General features: G+C 40.6%; 1 protein-coding gene across 1 annotated transcript in view; it reads left to right on the top strand.

Moving 5' to 3' along the window:
* The first annotated feature begins 1,355 nt into the window (after positions 1–1,355).
* The window catches only part of IARS (isoleucyl-tRNA synthetase), an 87,778-nt gene continuing 67,950 nt past the window's right edge, over positions 1,356–21,183 (top strand). Inside the window, exons 1-8 of the mRNA XM_008636044.2 lie at positions 1,356–1,466; positions 3,734–3,853; positions 4,370–4,526; positions 4,992–5,111; positions 7,957–8,039; positions 15,606–15,723; positions 18,375–18,522; positions 19,739–19,826. Of these exons, the coding sequence (XP_008634266.1) occupies positions 3,735–3,853; positions 4,370–4,526; positions 4,992–5,111; positions 7,957–8,039; positions 15,606–15,723; positions 18,375–18,522; positions 19,739–19,826 (833 nt within the window). The 5' untranslated portion in view covers positions 1,356–1,466; position 3,734. The remainder of the gene's footprint in view (positions 1,467–3,733; positions 3,854–4,369; positions 4,527–4,991; positions 5,112–7,956; positions 8,040–15,605; positions 15,724–18,374; positions 18,523–19,738; positions 19,827–21,183) is intronic.

Here is a 21,183-nt window from a genome sequence, read left to right as displayed (position 1 = left end):
TTCATGTGTGTTTTACTGCTTGGGTGCTGCACAGATTTTTTCCTTTCTCTGTAATTGTGAGGTTACTTCTAGCAGATACTTACTAAAGGTTAACCAGGTGCCGTATTGTAGGGCTTAATACTTAGCAAGTCTTGATTTCATTAGTTATCTTTACAAAAAACTTAAGGTCCCTTACGTGTAATATGTCTAAAGCATTCCCTTCAGCATCCTTTTAATGGAGGGGGTGTGATGAATGCACCCTTTTTATTGCTGCAGCTGTGATGACTTTGATATCTCCAGCAAACGTTGGCTCCCACACCACGGGAGCCTTTTGGAAACTGCAGGAAGCATTTTTATTGGGTTTGGTGGTGATATGCTTAGAAAGCAGCTGTCAGGTAATAGAATTTAGTTGTCACATAAAAGCAGTGTTCAGTAACTCAGCTGTCACTGGTTTCTGAGGTTTTCTTAAAAATACATAGTTCAAAGTTATTTCAAGGTAACCTAGATTGCTTTTCCTTCACAATGATATGTTACATTTTTAATCAAGGTAGTATGATGACGACAAAAATTTCTTAAGCCATCACAAGATACAAAAACTGTAAAACTGGGTTCCTGCATAGCATGAAACATCTGTGTCTAAATACAGCATTAATTGAGCAGTATGCTTGTTGCTTTAGCAATGTCTTAATTGGCTTTTCAGTATTACAGGAAACCCTCCTTGCAGGAGGACAGCTGGGATGGTGTTGAAATTTTATTCCCTGTATGAGACATTAGTACAAGATTTTCAGAAGGAACATTTGTTCTGTAGTTTAGCATTCTGTTCCCATCCATCCTTCCTTTTGTTTTAGTGGTTGTTTCGGTCCCTTGTAGAAATGGAGAATTTTGATGATCAGGTGAACAGTTTAAATTTATCTTACCCCAGAACAGTACCTGAAAAGGCAGAAATGGGGTGCCAGGTGTATATGGAAAACAGAGCATTAAGTTTGGAGAAGGCAGCTGTAGATGGAGAAAGGAGGTTCCTTGTCTTTGAAGGGAGCTTTGGTCTCTTCTACAGAATAATTTGTGGGAGAAGGTGACTGGAACAAGAGTAAGAGACTCTTCATAAACCCCTGGAAATCAGAAGAGCTTTTGTACACCTTTAGTTCAGCCTATGTCTTTATACTTACAGGTTCTCAGTCAACAAAATGATTAATATCTTGAAACCCACTTTGTTTTAATCGTATATCTGATGTACGTAAAGTACTACTCTGTTTCTCAAATATGGGTTCACTTCATTCATACTGGTATTTTAATTGAATTTTTATTGATTTTTTTTAAGGATAAATCTTAATATTTAAAAAAGCGTACTTGAACTTGCTTTTATGGTTTTAATGCATGTTTTTTTTTTTTTTTTGTAGATAAGAAGGCCAGTCTAAGTCTCAGACTGCTGTTGTACAATCTTCAAACTTTCACATCTTTCCTAATGAATGTTGTTATCCTCTAGAAAAGTGAGTGTACTTAATAAAAACTTGCTTAAGGGTACGTTGTCTTAAACTTTATCACTTTTTGTCAGCAGAAAATGAATGGAGAACCCTCCTTGTGTTTACTGAGTTCTGTAAATGTGTTGTCTGAAAATGTGGTTTTATTAGATACGTAAAATAATTTCTGTAACATGATTTGTGATGTTTTTGCTCAGTCAGTGTTCAAAGTAATGAGTTGTCCTTGATTATTCTCTGAAATACCTAGATTGCTTATAATGAGCTTTTTTTGTGCTGCAGAGATATTCATACCTCTGTCTATAAATTGATTGCTAGATCCTGGCTTTTTTGCTCAGCTGAGGTTGAGCCATGGTGAGATTTTCAATGTGCTTTTGTCTTTTAAGTCAGTCTGTTTAAAATTCTGGTTTGTAACTTGGAAAAAAAACCCAACTGGTAGTGATGGTTGCATATTAATTCTCAACAGTATTTTTTTCCCCCTGCTTTTGATGCAATAAACTTCTAATGTTGCTGAGAGCGTGTATGGATTTGTGCCCTGTGGTTACTGGACACTGCTTTGCCCGTGCAGTGCTGCAGTTGGGAGAATGGGCCCACAGTGACTCTGTGATTTACGCATGGAGTCTGTGATCCGTGAGCAGCCTCCACAGCCCGGTCACAGGCACAGCCCAAACCCCCAGCCCGCAGCTGATTTGTTCGGTTACACAGCCCTGACAGCTGGGCCAGTCTCCAAACCCTTTGCAGTTATCACTAATTTGGGAGGGCTGAGCTTGAGCTGAGTAGAACATGCAGATCCTTATTCCTCAGGTCAGCTGGCTTGTGGGAGATAAAAGCTTTAAAGCTGAATTCTTTTATCATTTCCATTGTCTCTGTGATCAAATCACTGAGAAATGACACAGCCTAATCAGTGCTTTGAGGCAGACTGGTGAGAATTCTCCTACAAGCTGTGTATAGACTAACTCACTGTGCTAAGGCTGGTTATTACCCTTCTAAGAAATGCATTCACGCCGTGTCCATGTGTTCCTTGTCAGCCCCTGATGTCCCCTCCAAATGCTGTGTTGGCTGTGCACCAGGTTGTGGGTTTCTCAATTATAATAATACGATAATGATAAATGATAATTTGGGCTTACTAGTGGAGAGAATGGTTTGTCATGAATACAGAAAGTATGAGCAGTGGAATTGGCCTGTAGCACATTTTTTCATATGGGTTCAAGCCTGGAGCTGGAAGTTTCTGTGGTGGTCTGGGTTCCATTTAGGCAAATGTTTTGGGACTTCAGCTGTAACTGGAAGAATTGTCTTCATGCATTTGCCTTTGTTGCTGATTCATGGTTAGTATTTACAAACCTGAGTAAATCACAAGGCTCAGGTCTTGTGCCATAACTTGTAATTCTCTAATGCTGAGGGAAGCTCAAGGCTGTAGTAGCTACTTCCGGTGTAAGTGCTCAGGAGCAATAAAGGGAGAGGTGGGAGAACCCTTTTATTCTGTAGCATCATCTGTTACAACCTTCTTAACCAGTTTTCTCCTGTTGGGGAGCTCCTGTCTTGAACACCCTTATTCCCCAGAGCTTTGCTTAGTTCTTGCCGTGGCATTTTGTTGAAATCTGACCCCTTTCTATCTTGTAGCAGGTCTGGAACCAGGCAACTCTGCTGTGTGCTCCTAATTATGTTGAGAATTCCTCTTCCCTGTGTTGCTTCTACAGCAATGAAGTAGCCTGTTGTGGCTTAGTTTTAATGTACTTCTAAAACACATATTCATCTTTGCAATGTTTTTCAACTGTGCTTTCTGCAGTCTGGCTGCTTTTAGGGGCATCTGAGAATGCTGGCATAGCCTGATGGAAAATGCTCTTTTAAACATCTGAACGGTGTGAATAAAAGTACAGTGAAAAGAAGCCCCTTCTTCAGTAGTTTAAAGTGAAACTCTCTGGTACAAACTGGTGCTGAAGGGTCAGTTGGAACTTGGAAATTTTTCCTAAAGAAAAAAATCCCAAAGCTGTAACCAAAAAATAATTTGCCCTTTGACTGTTTTCTCTAGGAAACAGAAATACAAAAGGGAACAATCATAGTAGAAGAATGGAGAATCCTTTTCCTGTTCCAAAACTCAGTCAAAATTAAGTTTTTTTTAGAATAGAGTGCTTGCTTCCATGCCTGCAATGAATCAGGCTCTTTGGAAAACCAAGCTCTGGATTGGTGATATGGATTTGTAAGATATAAGTTGTATTTGTGGAGTTACCTTTTTCTCACTTCTGTTCAATATGTTTTTTTCTCTATCCTTGTTGGGAAAGAATGGTTCAACAAGTTCCAGAAAACATAAATTTTCCAAATGAGGAAGAGAAGATACTGACGCTCTGGAAAAATCTTAATTGTTTCAAAGAATGCCTGAAGCAATCAAAGAACAGACCTAGGTAAGAATCTGTTGAAAGCTGCAGCAACTGTGCATGGCAGTGCAGGGTTGGCTTAGCTGTAATTACTCTTTGTTTTTCCTTGGTTCTGTAAACAGCAGCTGCTGCCTTTGCCAACAGCAGGCCTGGCTCATGCTGCTGTCCCTTTATATTTCACTTTGTGAAGAATCAGCAGTGTTCAAACAGTAGCAGTAAACCTGTAATTTCCTGCCTGGTGTGTTTGTAAGTGGAATGGGGAGGTAAGCAAAGAAATCCTCCCATTGTGGCAGCTGTAGAGCACCGTGCTGGGATGTTCCCATGGGAATCCTGGTAGAACTGGCAGTGGTAGGAACTGAACAAGTTGGAATGTTCCCTTTAGTCCCACTGCCAGCGTGGCACCTGTGCTGACTGATGGTGGAAAAGGAAGGAATGGATATTCTCCTAGTAAAACATAAGTAGTATAAGGATACAGGTAGAGTCACCCTGTCTGAAGCCCTGCTACTCAGTTTTTGCTTTAATGAGGAATGTTTTATGTTGTAGGTTTAACTTCTATGATGGCCCCCCGTTTGCCACTGGGCTCCCCCACTATGGCCATATTCTTGCAGGAACCATCAAAGACATAGTAACCAGATTTGCTCATCAGAGTGGTTTTCATGTTGACAGAAGGTTTGGCTGGGATTGCCACGGCTTACCTGTGGTATGTGTCATGAATTTACCTACAGATACTTCTGTTGGTTCCTCTTTCGCTGTTGTTCCCTGCTTATCACTCATGTTTCCGTTGCTTTTATACCTGGTATTGTTGCTAAAAGAGAAATGGAAGTTCCTTGTCCAGTGTGTTGCTCTGGCTTTTGTGTGTGGGGAGTTCAGGCGCTTCCTGCTGGTCACCTGCACTCTGTTCATTGCTATGAAGCTGTATTTATTTGGTGCCTATTGCAGAAACTGGTGTTTTGTTTATTTTTCTAATGATACTGAAGGAACAGTCATGCCAGGGTGACCCTTTGAAATCCTGCCTAGTTCAGGTGCAGCTCTCGTGAAATCTCGAAAGGTTAAAGGAGGCCCCTGAGCCTCATTAGAATGCATAGGACATAAATAAACTCTGCAGGGAAATCCTGAAAGCTTTTGATAACAGGATGTTTTGTTTGGTTGTTTTCCATGCTCCCAGGAATATGAGATTGACAAGACTTTAGGCATTAAAGGGCCAGAGGATGTGGCAAAGATGGGGATTGAAGCTTACAACAAAGAGTGCAGAGGGATTGTGATGAGATACGCCAAGGAGTGGGAGGTAAGTGAAGGCTCAGTCCATGTTCTGCTGAGCATTTCTAAATGTATTTGTGCAGAAGTGTTTCAGGTAGGGTGAACTTCATCCTTTTGTCTGATTATGTGCATAAATCTCATGTCTTTAAGCTACTGTGTTTCTCCCTTGTGATCCTGAAAGGGGGAAAAAAAGAGCACCATTGTGGCTCAGAACAGACTGCTGGTGCTGTCAAGAGGAGGTTACTTGCAGGTTACCTGGAGCTCAGAGTGTCTAATAAGATACACTGAACAAATAATAGATATGTTGAGCATTGTCTCTTTCTTTGTGTCTTCTCTTGTATAGAAAAATGAAAGATCTGTCTTTGGTTTTCAAATGGAGCCATTAAAGAAAATTAACATTAACCTCACTGCTTTTCTGCTTCTTCTTCCCCCAGTCTTTTCATTGCCAGAGTGCAGGGTAGTAGCTTGTATTTTTGGAAGAACAGAAATTCTCACATCTGGTTTTGTCACAGGTGGTGTGTGTAAACTCTCAGTCTTCCCAGAGAATACTGGTGTCAGCTTTGCATCCCAGGAACAGAGGGAGAGTGTTGGTGTGTGCGAGTTGGAAGAATGGTAGTTCTATAAAATGATTTCCAATAAAGCTTTATCTTAACCATCTTTTTTTTTCCTAGACAGAACAGTCTTAATTATTTTAAGTTTTCCTCATGCAAAAGCTGTTCTACTTCATCACACTCCTCTGCATGTTCTCTAGTCCTGCTGCATTTCTTTTCATGGAAATAGCAATTTCTTATTTGAGCATCACTTGCCTCTTGCCCCTGGGAGAATTCTGAAGTTATGGCCAGTGTCTGAAGAACCCAGAGCTGCCTTGGGTAGAGTAGCTGTGGCCTAAACCTCAGTGAGTGGCTGGATGAAAAGCAGACAGTTTGTTTTTTTTCAAATGTACACTCATTCATCTACACTCTGAAATGTTGTATTTCAAACCCATCATCAATAATTCTTTGTTGCTTTTAGAAATAAAAATAGCAAGATTCATTCTGATTTGTTGTGGTGGTTTAACCTCAGCTGGCAGCCAAGTACCAATGAGTGGAGATAGAACAGTTTAATTGAAACAAAATAAAGTATTGTAATGATGCTATTGATAATAATGGTAGTAAAAGAGGAGAGAGAGGGAGGAGTAAAATCCAGGAAAACCAAGTGATGCCCAGTCCAGTTGCTGAGTGATTCCCAGTCTGTCTCTGCACAGTGATTCCCAGCTCCTGGCCAAGTCCCCTCAGTTTCTCTACTGGGCACGCTGTTCTGTGCTATGGAATGTCCCTTTGGCCAGTTGGGATCAGCTGTCCTGGCTGTTCTCCCACCCAGCTCCTTGTGCAGCTCCCTGCTGGCACAGCCGGGGAAACTGAGAACTCCTTGCTTAGGGTAAGCACTGTGCAGCAGCACCTAAGCCAGCAGTGGGTTAACAACATGATTCCTGTACTAAATCCAGAGCGCAGCACCTTACCAGCTATGAGGAAGAAAATTAACTCTATCCCAGCCAAACCTAGAACATGTGTTGCATTTTCCATACCTTTTAACTTGCTGTGCTTCAGGAACTGGTGTTTTTGCAGTGCTGGTTAATCCAAGCACTTGATCTTTTGGGTGGTGAATGGATTTTGTATTTTGTTTTGTTTGTAAACTTGTGCATGCTTGTGTGTATTTTAGTTGATAAATAAAAATAATGAAATTTGTTAAAATATCTTTTGACTTGTAATAAATTCAAGTATTTTGGAATAGGGCTAGGAGAGGAATTACCAACATTCCTGTTAGATAGAGTGTTTATTTTCTGCCTGGAGTGGTTAGCAAATATTTGAGACTTAAGAAAAAATAAAAAAGGTTCCTTGGCTGTGTGAGATCTTACAAAACCGAGACCAAACATAATGCTCCAATCTTGTGGATCCTTGTACTAATCAGTCCTAGGCTATGGATCTTATTAGTGGAATGTCAGTGTGGCTTAAAGGTCAGGATGAAAACTGATACGTGTCGGGAGCTCAGGTCTTGTATGAAAGTGTAGAGGTGAGAGAATGAATGTGCTTTGTGTTCACTTTGCTGGTTTGACATTCAGTGAGGGCTGTGTCTCACAGTGTCAGGACAGGTGTCGCTGGCTTGGCTGTCTGCAGAGCTGGGGGTTTGGGTGGCTGTGAAATCCCACTTGTCCCAGTGAATCCCATAGCTGGCTCATTCCTCATTAGTGTCTGCCTGCTGGGCCATGGATGTGACCATGATCTGTCCTGAGGGAGGGACGAGCACCTGTCACTCCTGGGGCTTTGGCAGCCCTCTCATGGCTTTGGGAAGTCAGAGAAGGCAGTTGGCCCTGGAATAGTTTGATAACTTGTCACGTATCGATTTCTTTCAGCATTTCTTTGTCTTCAAGTTACATCATGTTTTCATGTAACTGAAAGCTGATAGACTACGTCTTCTGGGTTTTCACTGTCTCTGCAACAAGCAGTCTTAAAAATAGAAGTAAGACCACTGCAATGAAAAGCAATTTTCAGGCATTTGAACCTTGGCTGAACCTTGAGTGATTCACCATTTCTATTTGATGAATGATCCAAATGATCTACCATTTCTGCTGCGTTGAACACATTTGCCTGTTGTGTGACCTTGGTTCTAAATAACCATGCTCATGGTTTCATTCCTTCCTTATTTTTGCCTGTTTAAATACACTGTTTGGAACTATTATCAGGCTAAAATATTTTATGGATGTATTTCATTAATATGGGACAAACACTGCACTTAAAAACCCATTTGATGCTTATTTTACAGAATAAATATTAGTCACGTATCGTGATGATACACTGTTAAGGTGCCTTTTAATCTCTGTGTTTGTGTCTTAACAGTTCAGTGTTACCAGATTAGGACGCTGGATTGACTTTGAAAATGACTATAAAACTCTTTACCCCGAGTTCATGGAGTCTGTGTGGTAAGTGAACATGTATTGCTTTATGGATTTGAAATGTGAAAAAGGCTTCAGTCATTGCAAACCTGTGCTGGTCCATGTATCACTGGCACTGTTCTGAAAATGCCAAATGCAGATAAAACATCAGGCAGAGTAATTAAAGTGATGTGAAATCTCTTGAAGTCCCAGTGATGGAATTAATTGTCCCATTTTTCCCTTCTTCAGGGTAGCAGGGCTTTGCAAAATAAAGTGCACCAATACTGCCTTCAGTGAGCCCTGAAATCTCACTGCTCCATGTCAACTTAGAAGCAGTTCTGAAGATCTATTAATATGTTCCTTGGTTGGTGTAGGAAATTACGTTATATCTCTGCATTCTTGATGTTCTTCACACTGTCAGCTGTAAATGGGCAAACTGTCCAAGCTCAGTTTAGCTCCAAACCTCTTCTTCAAGCCTGAATTTAGAGGCTGTGAATCTGCTGTTATCTTTTTCTTGGCAGCACAGTTTGACAACTGTCTTGGACTCCTGGTGCAGAGCTAAGTAAAGTTTGGGTGTTTTGGCAATGTATTCAGGGTGCCTGTTGGGATTTCAAAAGACAATACAACCTTCCAGGTTAAGAGGATAATAAGATTGGTTTAACACAGTGAAGAAATGGCAGCTTTGGGTCTTCTGGGTGATAGAATGACAAGTGCTGACAAAAAGCCATTGTAAAGCAAATTATGTGTATATTAAAGTATTATTGGATGTTTGTTAAGATTAGTTTTACTAATCAGCTTTAATCATACAGTTAGTTTCATAAAGTTATGATAATGGATTGACAGACATTTTAGATGTCCCTGAAGCCACTGCAGAGGGCTGAAGTGCCAGTGAGATTTCAGTGAGCATTGGAAAGATGGTGGGAAGGCAGCAGATGTTTAACTAACTCAGCTGAAGAAACCCTGCATAATTAAAAAGCCAAAACTGACAAGAAACCTTTGTTTTGTAAATCACAAAAATACTTAGTGGCATCTCAAATTCTGTTTAACTGGAAGCTTAAAAACCAAACCTGACTTGAGCTAGCTGCAGGGTCTCGCTCAGCAGCCCAAACCCTTTTTTGGTGGTTTGTTTCTCCCACCACCTCTTCAAAAGGCAGTTTCTGGTCTTTCACCTGTCACAGAGATCACCTCCTAATGCTTGCTTTGTTACAGACTCTAAAGTATAAACTTTGGGTCTGAAAACTCAGAAAAATTTCAGGAAGTACGTAGGCAGACAGCCACTTAATTGTACTTTTTTTGCTTCCTGATAGTGTTAAGTTTCTGTTAAGTCATGTAATGAAATGCATTTTCTGTTTTGAAAAATTGGGTTTTTTTGGGAAAGTCTCCTAGGACTGTCTCAGGGCTGAGGGAGATGATGCTTAAAGAGAGCCCTGTCACTGCAATTAGAGTGGTGCTTTTGACAGGGTAATGCACAATTTCCTAAAAATAAAAGAAAATAAATTGGATGGTTACCTAGGCAATCATCAGACCCAAAAGATGTTCCTGAAGTTACTTTTCATGTCCATCAGGAGTGCTAATTTGAGCTGTAGGTTCTATGCTTCTCTCTCAGTTGATTTTAAACATAAATATATGCATATATGAGCTCCTTTTGAAATTCTTTAAAAAAAGTTTTAAAATTTACTCTTCAGCTATGTATGAAAGAGAAACTGTAGATTAATTTCTGCATTGGCCTGTCCAGTGCTTTTACCTTGTTGTCGTTCTGTCTGTGGGAGAAAAATGCTGATTTTAGGTCCAGAAAAAAACCTGATTGTGAAAATGGTAGTGGGCATGGCAACTGTAGGTTTTATGGTTAAAATGTGGTAAGGAGTTTGTCTTTAGTCTTATAATCAGCTAAACCAGTCTGTTCAGGTTATTTTTTTTCTGGTCTATAGCTCTTCTTGAGGGTTGCAGCTCTGGAGTGGTCTCAACTGGAATTTCTTTGTGACATGTGGTGTTTCCTTCTGTGTTTCTCTTGAGTTCAGTGAGATAATCCAGTACTTGTGATAAATGTTGTTTTCAGTGGTGGCTGATTCAATCCAAATCATTTAGATTGGAAATAATTTAGGACTCAGACACCAAATACATCTGTTATCTAGTATCTCTACAAAACAATATTAATAAGCTCAGAATGCTAGAGAGCATTTCTTTTTCATCTTTTATAATTGTCCTGGTGGCAATGACTGCTTTGTTGGCACTTTGGTGCTATGTCATATGATGACTGACTAAACTGAATTTTCAGCCTGCTAAATTTTGACTTACAAAAAAACATTCATTGGTGGAACTGTGGTATCCTGGCAGAGTTTTTCAGGGGAGGGTTGAAAGGTGGTGTCAGTAAGAGGTGATACTGTACTGCTTTCGATGTTAAGATACAGTCAACTCTGTATATATTAAATAACTTAAGTAGAACTTTTAAGTTCTAATTCTGTAGAGTTTGTCCTGCAGTGGCTTGGATCTCAGTTAAGGAGTGCCCTTCACTGGAACTGTGCAATGACAGTGATCTTGAGCTGGCACGGCACAAACATGCAATATGTTCTTGCCTTTTTTTTGTATGGTCACGAGACATCCAGTGAAAGGGAGAGGAGTTTGATGGGAGCTTAAACTTCCTACTGAGGTGGTCTGAAAGAAACCTTTGGGAGTTGGAGTAACTATAAATGATTGTCTTCACTGCTGGCTTGTTGCACAGGTGTGGGGCTGGATGTGTGGGGCTGGATGTGAGTTTGCTCCTGGGGCGCAGTTCTCCCTGGGCTCCGGGGAAGCAGCCTGTGGGGTGCCGGGGCGAGGGGACGGCTCTGCTGGTCCCGGGGTGATGCCCAGGCCTTGGCCTCTCCTCCTGCTCCTCTGAAGGGTTGCTTGAGCAGATTCCTGTCACCATCTAGTGCCCGAATGAGCAACTGCGGGCTGAGCCTGATTCCGCGTTAGGGACAGTCCTGAGCTCCCCTTGGTGATGGAGCTCTGGGAGGAGGTGCCAGGGAGAGCTGGGGTCACCCCCGGCCTGCCCTGAGACAGGACCAGCACTCAGCATTAAACCAGCATGCTCTCAGAACAACACATCTCTGGTCCTAGTGGAAATCAGTGTTGCATTCTGTGCATTCCATGACTAGTGATTCTCTAGAGAGATACCGGTCATAAGAAATCTGATTTATCAGTTTTTCTATGAGCAACCTGTATTTTTTTTCCTCATTGTTGTATTTCTTTTGTGCATTAAGTTCTCTAGTCCCCTTGTTGTTACCTTCTCACCATTCCAGTCCTTGTTGTTGTATCTCCTTACCTGTATTTTGAAGGAGGAGTACACTGTAGTCCCATGCCTGACCTTTGGGATAAGTTTAGCATCCATTTTAGATATTCACATTTCCTGTTACACAGGTATTTTGCATTTCTGGCTTGATCCAGAATCTCTCAACAAATACACTGTTCCAAAGATTACAACTTGGAGGCTAGACCTGGAGCTGGATGATCTCTGTATGCCAGGATTTTAAAGCTCTCAGTGGCAGTTGAGCATAATTTTTGATAACTTCTGTACTTAACAATTCCTAGGCCCTGGAACAAATAAATACTTTTCTTGACTTTCTTAAAGAGATGTCTTTCCAACATACTGTTCTAAAGACAGGCTGTGTTTGTTAGTGGAATTCATGTTCTACCTAAGTTAATGCTTTTTTGATTCATGTTCAGTGTTTTTGGAGCGGTTTTTTTCTGTTTTTTTTTTTTTTCCTTAATCATCTGTTTTTGATTGTTGCTTTCTTTTTGATTTTATCTTGTCTATCAAGTGTTGCTTATGAGTCCTGGGAAAACCTTTTCCTCGGAAGCTCTGCTTCCCATGATGCTGTTAGGATGCAGTGTTTGCTGAACTTGGAAATGACAGAGCTTCTTACATAGCATGGTGTTTGTGCCTGGATGTGTTTGATAGGCCTACAGAGGCTATAAAATTGTCATTTTATCTTGATACGAACTGATGTGAGGTCACATAGCAATAATTTTGTCCATTTACCTATAATACCATGGGTATGTTGAAATCATAGACCTCTAGATCCTGCTGTGCTAATGCCCGCAGAACTGTTTACAGGTCCTGGTGTTTTTTCTTTAAAAAGGGGGGAAAGCACTTTATATGTGTTTGAAAATAAATCTCAGTGTTAATTATGAGTTAGTTTTCTGGAAAGGTTGGATTAGATACTGATCATTGCAAACAGAGCCCCTTGATCCCCCAAAGGAATGGCATTAAGAACTTGGGAAGCTCCAAGATCAAATCCCTCTCTTTGATGTGAACTGGATGTACGTGTTTGAGAAGTGCAGCTTGCTTTTGCATCTGCTGAGGATAGTGAGAGATGTTGGATTTCGTGTGGGATGCCAGGGCTGTTTGGAGTGCTGTACTGACTGATTCAGTATCTTTTGGAAGCAAAGCCTTGCTCTGCAGGAGTTTGATTAAATCCATGTGGTGTTTGTGTGCTGTGTGTGTGACTTGGATGAACAAATACTGCAGCAAGGTTCTGGTTTCTTGGGAGTTCTGGAGAGAGCAAGGCTTTGTTATTGACTGGGCTTGAACCAGCTGTGTTAACCCATCATCACATTTCAGGAACAACAAATTGGTATCACTTTGGAAGTTAAACATTCCTTGCACCTTTAGGGACCAGATTCTCTCTTAACAAGAAGCTGAAATACGCATCTTGAATTTCACCTTTTCCCAAACTGCATTTTTCTTAATAAAGGTCTGAGTGCTGCTCCCTCAGCCAAGAGGATGAAACTAAATGTGTTTATGTTTGAGGAGAAATGTAGCAGAATTAGAGGAACAGGGTTTGACTTCTCATTTCTGTGTTTTGTTTGTCACTAGAAAGGAGCTCTGTGGTTTCCTTAGGTTATTATTTTTCTTTCAGATAGCACTGCAGTTTCAATTTTGGCTTACAAACCTGGAGCCCCTTTCTTGCAAAGTGTCAGCATTTTTTAAACATGAGGGTTAAACCATGTTTTGTGAGGTTATTGTCTAAAATACTGTGATGCCTTTAAGTGCCACCTGTAAGTGACTCTTACTGTTAGAACTAGGCTCATCACTGGCAGGTGCTGTGTTTCAGGTGGGAGCTGCTGCAGGGAGCTCTTTGGGAATCATCTCTGCAAGTCTGGTGGTCACACACCAGCAGCTCACAGAAGCTTTTTAGTTAAGGAAGCCATTTAGAGCCATTTTTTTGAGATAACAAAAGAGCTTTTGTAGTGGTAATGAGGGCTGTGGTATCAAACAGCAGTCTTGACTCAATTATAATTCTGTTTATTCCGTGTGAATGGCTGTGTGATAACCTCCAAATGAGTGCTCGTTGTGGCCTGTGAGAAGCTCAGGAGAGGGATGTGGTGTGGAAGCCCATCCCTGCTCTGCAGTGCACAGCTGGAGCCCGGGGTGTGCAATGGGATGGGATTGCCACAGGAGGGAGATGCTGGCCTGGATTGGGAGCTTGGTAGCTCTGTGTTGTGCTCACCTTTCCTGAGCAGCTCCCTGAGTTTACAGTTATATTTACAGCTGAATTAAATATTCAGTGTTTCTCAGAGTAGTTTCTGTGTGCTGTTAGTAGGCAGTGTTCTATAGAAAGTAAAGTGGAGCCTTTTTCTATAGGTATTTTAGTTACTGGTTTTGAAAGGCAAATAGAACACCTTCAGTAGGAATGCTGTCACTTGTCACAGGCTGCCTTCATTATGCTCTGAGGGGGTAAGCATACATTTAAAGTTATTTTAACTCACACAAAAACTTGTGCAGTTAGCCAGCTCAAATTTGTATGCTGAAAGCTGGTGACTCTATATTCAGGGATCATTTTTATAAAAGACTGATCTGGATTTATACAAGTCTAAGTTGATAAACTTAAAATCTCCATTGTAAAATAGTCACTCGCTGCTCTGTTTCCGATTTGGGTTGGGGGTCAGGCAGCCACATCTTGCCTGTGGGTGACGTTTCTTGGTTGAGCAAGGTTTCTTTGGAGTTGTGTGTCAGGTAAGGCACCTTTGTAGGAGTGCACAGCTCTGAGAGATTTCTAGGTTTGGCTCCTCTGTGGCAGAACTTGATGCTGCTGAGGGTCACTGAGGATTTTTCCATCTCAGACTTTGGATTTTGTACTTTTTCTGATGTTAGTGACGACTTATAGGAGAGTTTTTGACTTTTACTGGAGGCCCATGGATGAATCTGATGGACTGCACATCTTTTCCATGTGACATTCTATATTCTCTCCAGCTGCCTAATCTGTAGTGTAAAGATTATTCTGATTAGGGCACCATAGGACTTTCATGTCAGCAAGACAGGGCATGTCTTTTGATATTCTTATTTTGGGCTACAGATAAAATCAGTGCAATAGTCTACTTGTGGTTTTTGTTGAAGATGATAATTTCAAGCATGGAAGACAAGACACTGACTGAAATACAGGTCCAGATTCTCAAGCACAAAACGACAGCCTGCAGAAAAAAGTGCTGCTTGCCAGGATGGGGTTGGTTGCTTAGCAATGAGCTATTTATCTGCAAAGGGACCCAGAAAAGGGATCAGGATGGTTTGAAAACAGTTTGGATAAAGGAGCTTTTAAAGTCAGCAGAGTTTTAACAGTTTCTATGTGAAATTCAAAATGATGAGGCTGTGCAGTAGCTCTGATTTGTGAGTTGAAGTTGGCAGGATTATTTAAGGCTTGCCCTCTCCTGCCTTACAGCCTGCAGGCTGTGCCATTGAGTGTGCAAGTCAGTGAGACATGAGAAGCTGATAAATGTTGATGATCTTTGAGGAAACCCTGGGGAATTCAGGGTTTGTCCATCACATGGACACTTTGAGCTGCTGTGTGAAGTGTTTCTCTTCCAGCTTCCATTCATCTTGAGCATTGACTCCATTTGTCAATGTAATATTAAGTGTAATATTTGTAATATTAAGTGCTGTCTTGATTATTTCAAGAAAACATAAAGATCCAGCTATGCTACAGGCTGGATTGATGATTTCCTAAGCAGAGTTAAGGCTTGGTGTGAGACTCATCTTGGAGAGGATCTGAGTTCAAAGGAGAACATTAAATTGAGGCACCATAAAACTGAGTTCATCATTTTTCATGGTTAACTGTGCCCTCCTGTGAAAAATGCTCTTAGATTATCAGGATTTACTTGGGGGGGGTTGCAGGTGGCTCTGACCTGTATCTCTTCTGTGGCACTGGTTGCTGCAGCAGAAACTTAAGATCATGTGAGAAGTGAGCAGCCATGTCACTACTTGTCTCTTCTCTAAATTATGACTGATATCAGCCTTGTTAATTGTTCAGATTTCAAGTGATCTTTGTATTCAGGAAATCTGAGAAGGGATTTAGATGGAACAAAAATCCATATTGCTGATTAATCTATGTGCTATGCAGCCAGTGCATGGAATACCAAGCTGCTAGAACCAGCTAAAGCTAAAAATCTGCCAGAAATGCAGTTGCAATCAATTATCTCTTTGCCTTTTGACTCGCAAATATTGTCTTTAGTTGATGATGGATTTTAAAAAAAAGGTGTAATTCAGAAAGAAACTCCAGCTAGAGCACAAACCCCATTTTGCAGTTTATTTACTAAATGTGAAACACCAAGTTATTCCTTGTTCCTTGTGTATTTCAGGTGGGTTTTCAAGCAGCTCTATGACAAAGGGCTGGTGTATAGAGGAGTTAAGGTCATGCCTTTTTCAACTGCGTGCAACACCCCCCTGTCCAACTTTGAGTCCCATCAGAACTACAAGGTAAGTTGCAATCAGATTTCTCTATTCTCTTCTGTTTGGATATGAAGAGCTTTAGTACTTTTTGCTTGGTGGTACCTAAGCACATCATTACATTCCAAATTGGTAGTAAAAATCTAGGTAAATGGGTTAATTTTTATCACATTTTGCTGTATTTGTTTGGATCACTTGATCTTAGACTTCTTCCTTGGTTACTACTTACAGATCTTTGAAGTGAACACTTTGTTTTATTGGGGTAAATTCCTCCCTCTCTGGGCTCTCAAGGTGATACTGCAGTGGTGGATTTTTATGCTGAATTTTAAGAGGGGAGCTGCAGTTGTCCCTATGCACAAGAGGGTCTTTGACAAGGTTTTAATCTTCCGTGAGGGGATTCATAAGGAATGTCAAAGACACTGTAGCAGTAGGATAATGGCTCTTCTGAGAATCATTAATTTAGATTGGGAAACACCAGAAAATGTTCTACCTTATATAATGCAGGGCTTACTGTGGTTTATAAAATGTTCCTTTAAAAGTGAATGACAAGATAAGGCAAGCGCAGCCTCTCGCTTGCAACAAACTCATGTTCATGTATGTGAAAGCAGAACTTGTGTCCCAGTTTTTCAAATTCCATGTTAGTTTGTGGCTAGAGGTTTTGTATCCTTTCCAATCCTGACCCAGGCCTCCATATCATTATATTGTAAATCTTTCACTTGCATTGTGGGAGCAGAGCGCAAGCACAGATTGTACATCTGGTCTCTACATCTTGCCTAAAAAAGGCCAGTTTTCTGGCCAAAAATAGTATTTTTGAAACAAATGTTTAAATAGACTTGTAGTACAATGCAGCCCACAGATACCAGAGCTTTCTGTATTGCTGAGGGGTATTTATGCTGAAAAAAACCTGGTTTGTGATTTATGAAAGAGAGATTTGCAAAGATACCTTGATATTTGTGACTGTCTGACAACTGAAATAATTACTTTTCTTGTCCTTATTAACTGACATTTCACACAGGCTCAGATTAATGAGCTTTCTTTAGAACAAAGACTATTTTGGAGGGTTTGTGTATGTGTTCTCTTTTTCCATAAAGCTAGAGCTCGTTTTTTTCTCTTCTTGAGTCTTGATGAAATATTCAGATGCTGTTTCTTACTCTAGAACCAGAGGTGTGTGTGGCTGCTCTGCCACTCCATACAAAAATTATTTTTCTTATCTGCTAGAAGTGGTGTTTGGAAGGTGTGGGTCTGTGAGCTGACAGGATTTATTCTTGGTGAGCACAGCTACTTCTGGGTGTGAGGCAGCTGTTGCCTTTCTCACAGTGGAAAGCTGCTGTTTATTGATCCTCTGAGAGCTGGGACACAGATCAGGAGCAGTAGGACACAAGAAGCATGTTCAGAACCAGAGCTGGGTGTCTAATGCACGCTTGAGTTAACAATGCCAGCAGCTGGTGTTGCATTAAACTGAAGAAGTGGCATCTGCAGGTGAAATTTTAACAGCTAAAACACTACCTGATGCCATTACCTGTCAGCCTGGATGGCATTTTTTATGCTTTGCCAGTTGTTTTTATCTACCTGGTGAGCTGAGTGCTTCAGAAAGCAAAGTGAGTAGCCTGCAGTGCTGCCTTGCACTCAGTACAGACAGAACCGAGAGCTCGAGCTCTGCCTGGTATTGAGCGCAGGCCATGGGTTATGTAATATTTATGTTTTACTGTTGACTGCACCAGATGTTCACAGAAAATTCCCTCTGGAGCAGCCCTCAGCTCAGACATAAATAGCTGCCTGTCCCATGATGCCATTAACTGCTCCATGATGCTGGATGGAAACCAGAGCGCCTCGCACGAGACGTGTCGAGGCCACAGGACCTATTTCTGTGCTTAGGGTCGGTGTGCACGGCACCCTCTGAGTTGGCATTTAGAATTTCATAGTGAAAGTTTCACATTTGGAGGGTTAGACTTGCTTTTACAACAGCTTTTCATCATATGTGAAATGTGAAGTGACTGAATAGGGTTGTACTTGGCTGACAGAAAAACTTGTTTTCAGTGGATTTTTTGGACTCATTTGAAGGTTAAGTTTTACAGTGTAGCTGACAAAGGTCTCCTTCCCTGAAGTTTCTTTTAAACATTGATATACTCTTGTTTTTAAGTACTCCAAATGTTTTCCCCCTCCTTGTTAACAGCAGCTTCTTAATTAGAGATGAATCATTTTATGTGGTGGCTGTTCTTCCTAATCCCTGGCTACAGAAGAGAATGTGGAAAAGGCTTTGTTTAGTCGTGTCTGAGAAACTGCTGATTTTCCTGACCCTTGAGATTGGTTCTAAACTTTGAAAATGGGGTTATAAGAGGTACCTAAAGGAACTGCACTTGTCTTTTCTTTGGTGTTTTGGCAGCAAATCCCCCAAATCTTCCAGCAAGTGGGAGATTTTAACCCTGTGGCCTTGTTGGACTAACAGACTGCACTGGTGTAATGAGGAACTCTGTGACTGGTGCTCTATTCTTGACTTAAATGCTGCCACTTCACCTTTCACATTACAGATTACAGTGATGAACTAGGCCAGTTGCCAGATAGGTTTGGGTGCATGGCAGTGAGAGTTACTGCATCTTAGATTTCCATTTTCTCACTCACATAGGCAGTAAAGGCTTTTTGCTGGCTCTCTTTTTACCCTTGGACTTTATCTTGTTTTTCAGGATGTTCAGGATCCTTCAGTGACTGTGAGCTTCCCACTGGAAGAAGATCCCAGTGTGTCTCTTGTCGCCTGGACCACGACTCCTTGGACCTTGCCCAGCAATCTGGCCCTTTGTGTTAACCCAGAATTGCAGTATGTAAAACTGAGAGGCAAGTATTAACTGCAGGGGACACACAACGAGCACCTCTTCCTTCCGTGCCTGTGAATATGTACTTATGTTTTGTATTATAGACTGGTTTAGGTTAAATTTACAGAACTTTCTGGGGGTTGAACCAGTGTTAGTTTGAAAGATGAGATCCACTTTGGATGTGGCTGATGATTTCCAACTGCTGTGCTCTTGTTATTTTACATGGTTTATGAGGACTGTACCTTGAAAATATTAATAGATGAAATAAAGAATAAAAAAAAAAGGGATGGGGTGCTTGTAGTCTTTAATTATATCTTCATCTACAAGCACCCCCCCTTTTAAAAATAAATTAAACAGAATAGTAAGTAGGAATTTCCAGTTCCAACATAACCACATGAATCTGTTGTATGCCTAAGGTGATGTTAAACATAAAGTTCTGCAGTGAACTCCACATGTTTGGGTTTTTTTTCTATTAAGAGAGCTAAGTATGTTTCAGTTGTCAAAATTTTTAACAGAAGTTTGGTCATCTTAAAAAGAAATACTGAGTGCTTTCAGAAATAACATCTCACTTGCCTGAGGGGCTGAGTTGGGTTTGGATGTCTTTGGCTTGCTGCTGTGGGACAGTGACCCTGACTGAGTTGGCAGGGTAGCAGCCTGAATAAAATTTGTCATTGAAGTTAGGAAATCAGGGTGGTTTGGGGTAGAAAATGAGTTTTCTTCATAACATTTCACTTTTTTTTTTGTATTAACTTTCTTTGTTGGTATATACTTCTTTTAAAAAGAAAGCCTAGCATGTAATTGAAATAGCAAATCTCAGGAAGGCTGCATAAAGTGCAATCATTACCTCACAACTTAATAATACTGATTTTATGTGGTAATTGTCCATCTTCCAATTGTTTCCCTCTGTTTCAATTGCATTTACTGAAACTTCTCAATTGCTTTTTTATTTGGCTCAGCCATAACAGACAAGATAGGGTATTTCTGCCTCTGCAACAACAAAACACTGAAAATCAGTGGACTGGATTTCATCCTGTGGTTTCTGTTTAAACTTAGCCTTTGGAAAGTGTTCCTTAACTGGCTGTGTGGGGTAGAAGTAGCTGGAAAGTAGTAAAGGATTATTCTGGGCAGTTTTACAGCTACAATGATACCATCTTGCACATATTGAAAGATTTCATAATGGTGCAAATGAGGGGATTAAACTGAGATTTGTGGAATTCCTGTTTTGTTTTATATTCTAGATAAGGCCACAGGGAAGATTTACATTTTGATGGAGTCCAGGCTGGTGGCACTGTACAAATCTGACAGTGAATATGAAGTACTTGACAGGCAAGTACATAAATGATTACACTTGCTAATTTTCAGTGTTTTTCTAGATCAGAAGTTAAATGTTTTCAAGAAGATGGATTTCCCTGCATGTGTGTTTATATTGCAAAAATCTGTAAAAGGAATTGAAATTTGCTGGAACAAATTGGTCTTGTATGTGAAGCTACAAGCAGAAAAAAGTTTCATTGGGTCCTTGTATTGTGGTGAGGAAAAAGGGTTCCATAGTCCACCCCTTTCCTGTGTGTTCACAGTAATGTAAAAGTTTGAGAAAATGCTGGAGCTGGTCCAAATGCCTTCTTCTACACATTCTGTAAATATTTAAAGGGAAATGTGCAAAACAATCCCATATCCCATTGTTTTTAGCAAATATTACTTCTGTAGTTAGTGGCAGTCATTCCTTTTTTGCAGAGTGGTTATTCATCTTGGTTAGGTGGAAAAATAGGAATTAATTAAGAAGTCAGACTGGGCAGGGGGTGCAGGTGTTAAACAAATATTTGTTTGCTCACTTTATTCAAGCAAACCAAATAACCCAATAAAAACCTACATAACACAACCACAATAAAAAAAAATAAAGACTAGGAATGTTTTTGAGAATAACACCCTTTCTTCACTGGCATCAATTTCTACTTTTGTCTTTTTATCAAGCAGTTGAAAGCTTTAAATTGAAAAAGTGGAGGCTGTTTCAGCTAAGCAATTGCATGTGGTCATTAAATTAGGGAAATACAGAGCAGGAATTTTTTTTTCCTATTCCGATGGCTCAAACTGGGCAGTTGAATAATTTTATATCTCTGCATTGATTTCCCTCCTTCCCCCCCCTCTATGAGAATGCTCTTAATCTGTCACTTGGTCTGTACCAATTTAAGATGGTGTTCAGTTTCTAAAGATGATGTTCAGTGCTCTCATTCTTCAGGGTTGGCTGAACTTCCCGATCTCTGTAGTTTTTTCCTTCCCTCTGAGTCATCAGTGAAACCACTGAACAGTGTCAGTGTTAGGATGGTCCTGCCAGGATACCACTGGGAATTTTCTTTTGGTCTGAGACTGAATTAACAACAACTTTTTCTCTTGAAATGGTGGTGTATCCACCAGGTCAGGTATTTGTGTGTGTTGGAATGATAAAGTATCCAAACTCTTACTAATGTTAAGACCTAAATTTGATCTGCTTGCTTGCTATCCAAGCTGGTTAGTCTGCCCCAGAAAATGTGGCTTTGTGTGGCTTATTCTTGACAAATTCACATTGTATGTTCTTCAGCACTTACTAAAAACTCTCAGTCACTTAAAGTTGAATCAGGTTTTTAGATGTGTCTCAGTGGTTTTTAGATCCATCAGTGCTTCAGTTCTCTCAGGAAATACAGATACTCTT

Source organism: Corvus brachyrhynchos, unplaced genomic scaffold, assembly GCF_000691975.1.
Source record: "Corvus brachyrhynchos isolate BGI_N302 unplaced genomic scaffold, ASM69197v1 scaffold266, whole genome shotgun sequence".
In the NCBI taxonomy this organism is placed as follows: Eukaryota; Metazoa; Chordata; class Aves; order Passeriformes; family Corvidae; genus Corvus; species Corvus brachyrhynchos.
The sequence above is the reverse complement of the archived record's forward strand: the minus strand, read 5'-3'. Positions and strand labels throughout refer to the sequence as shown.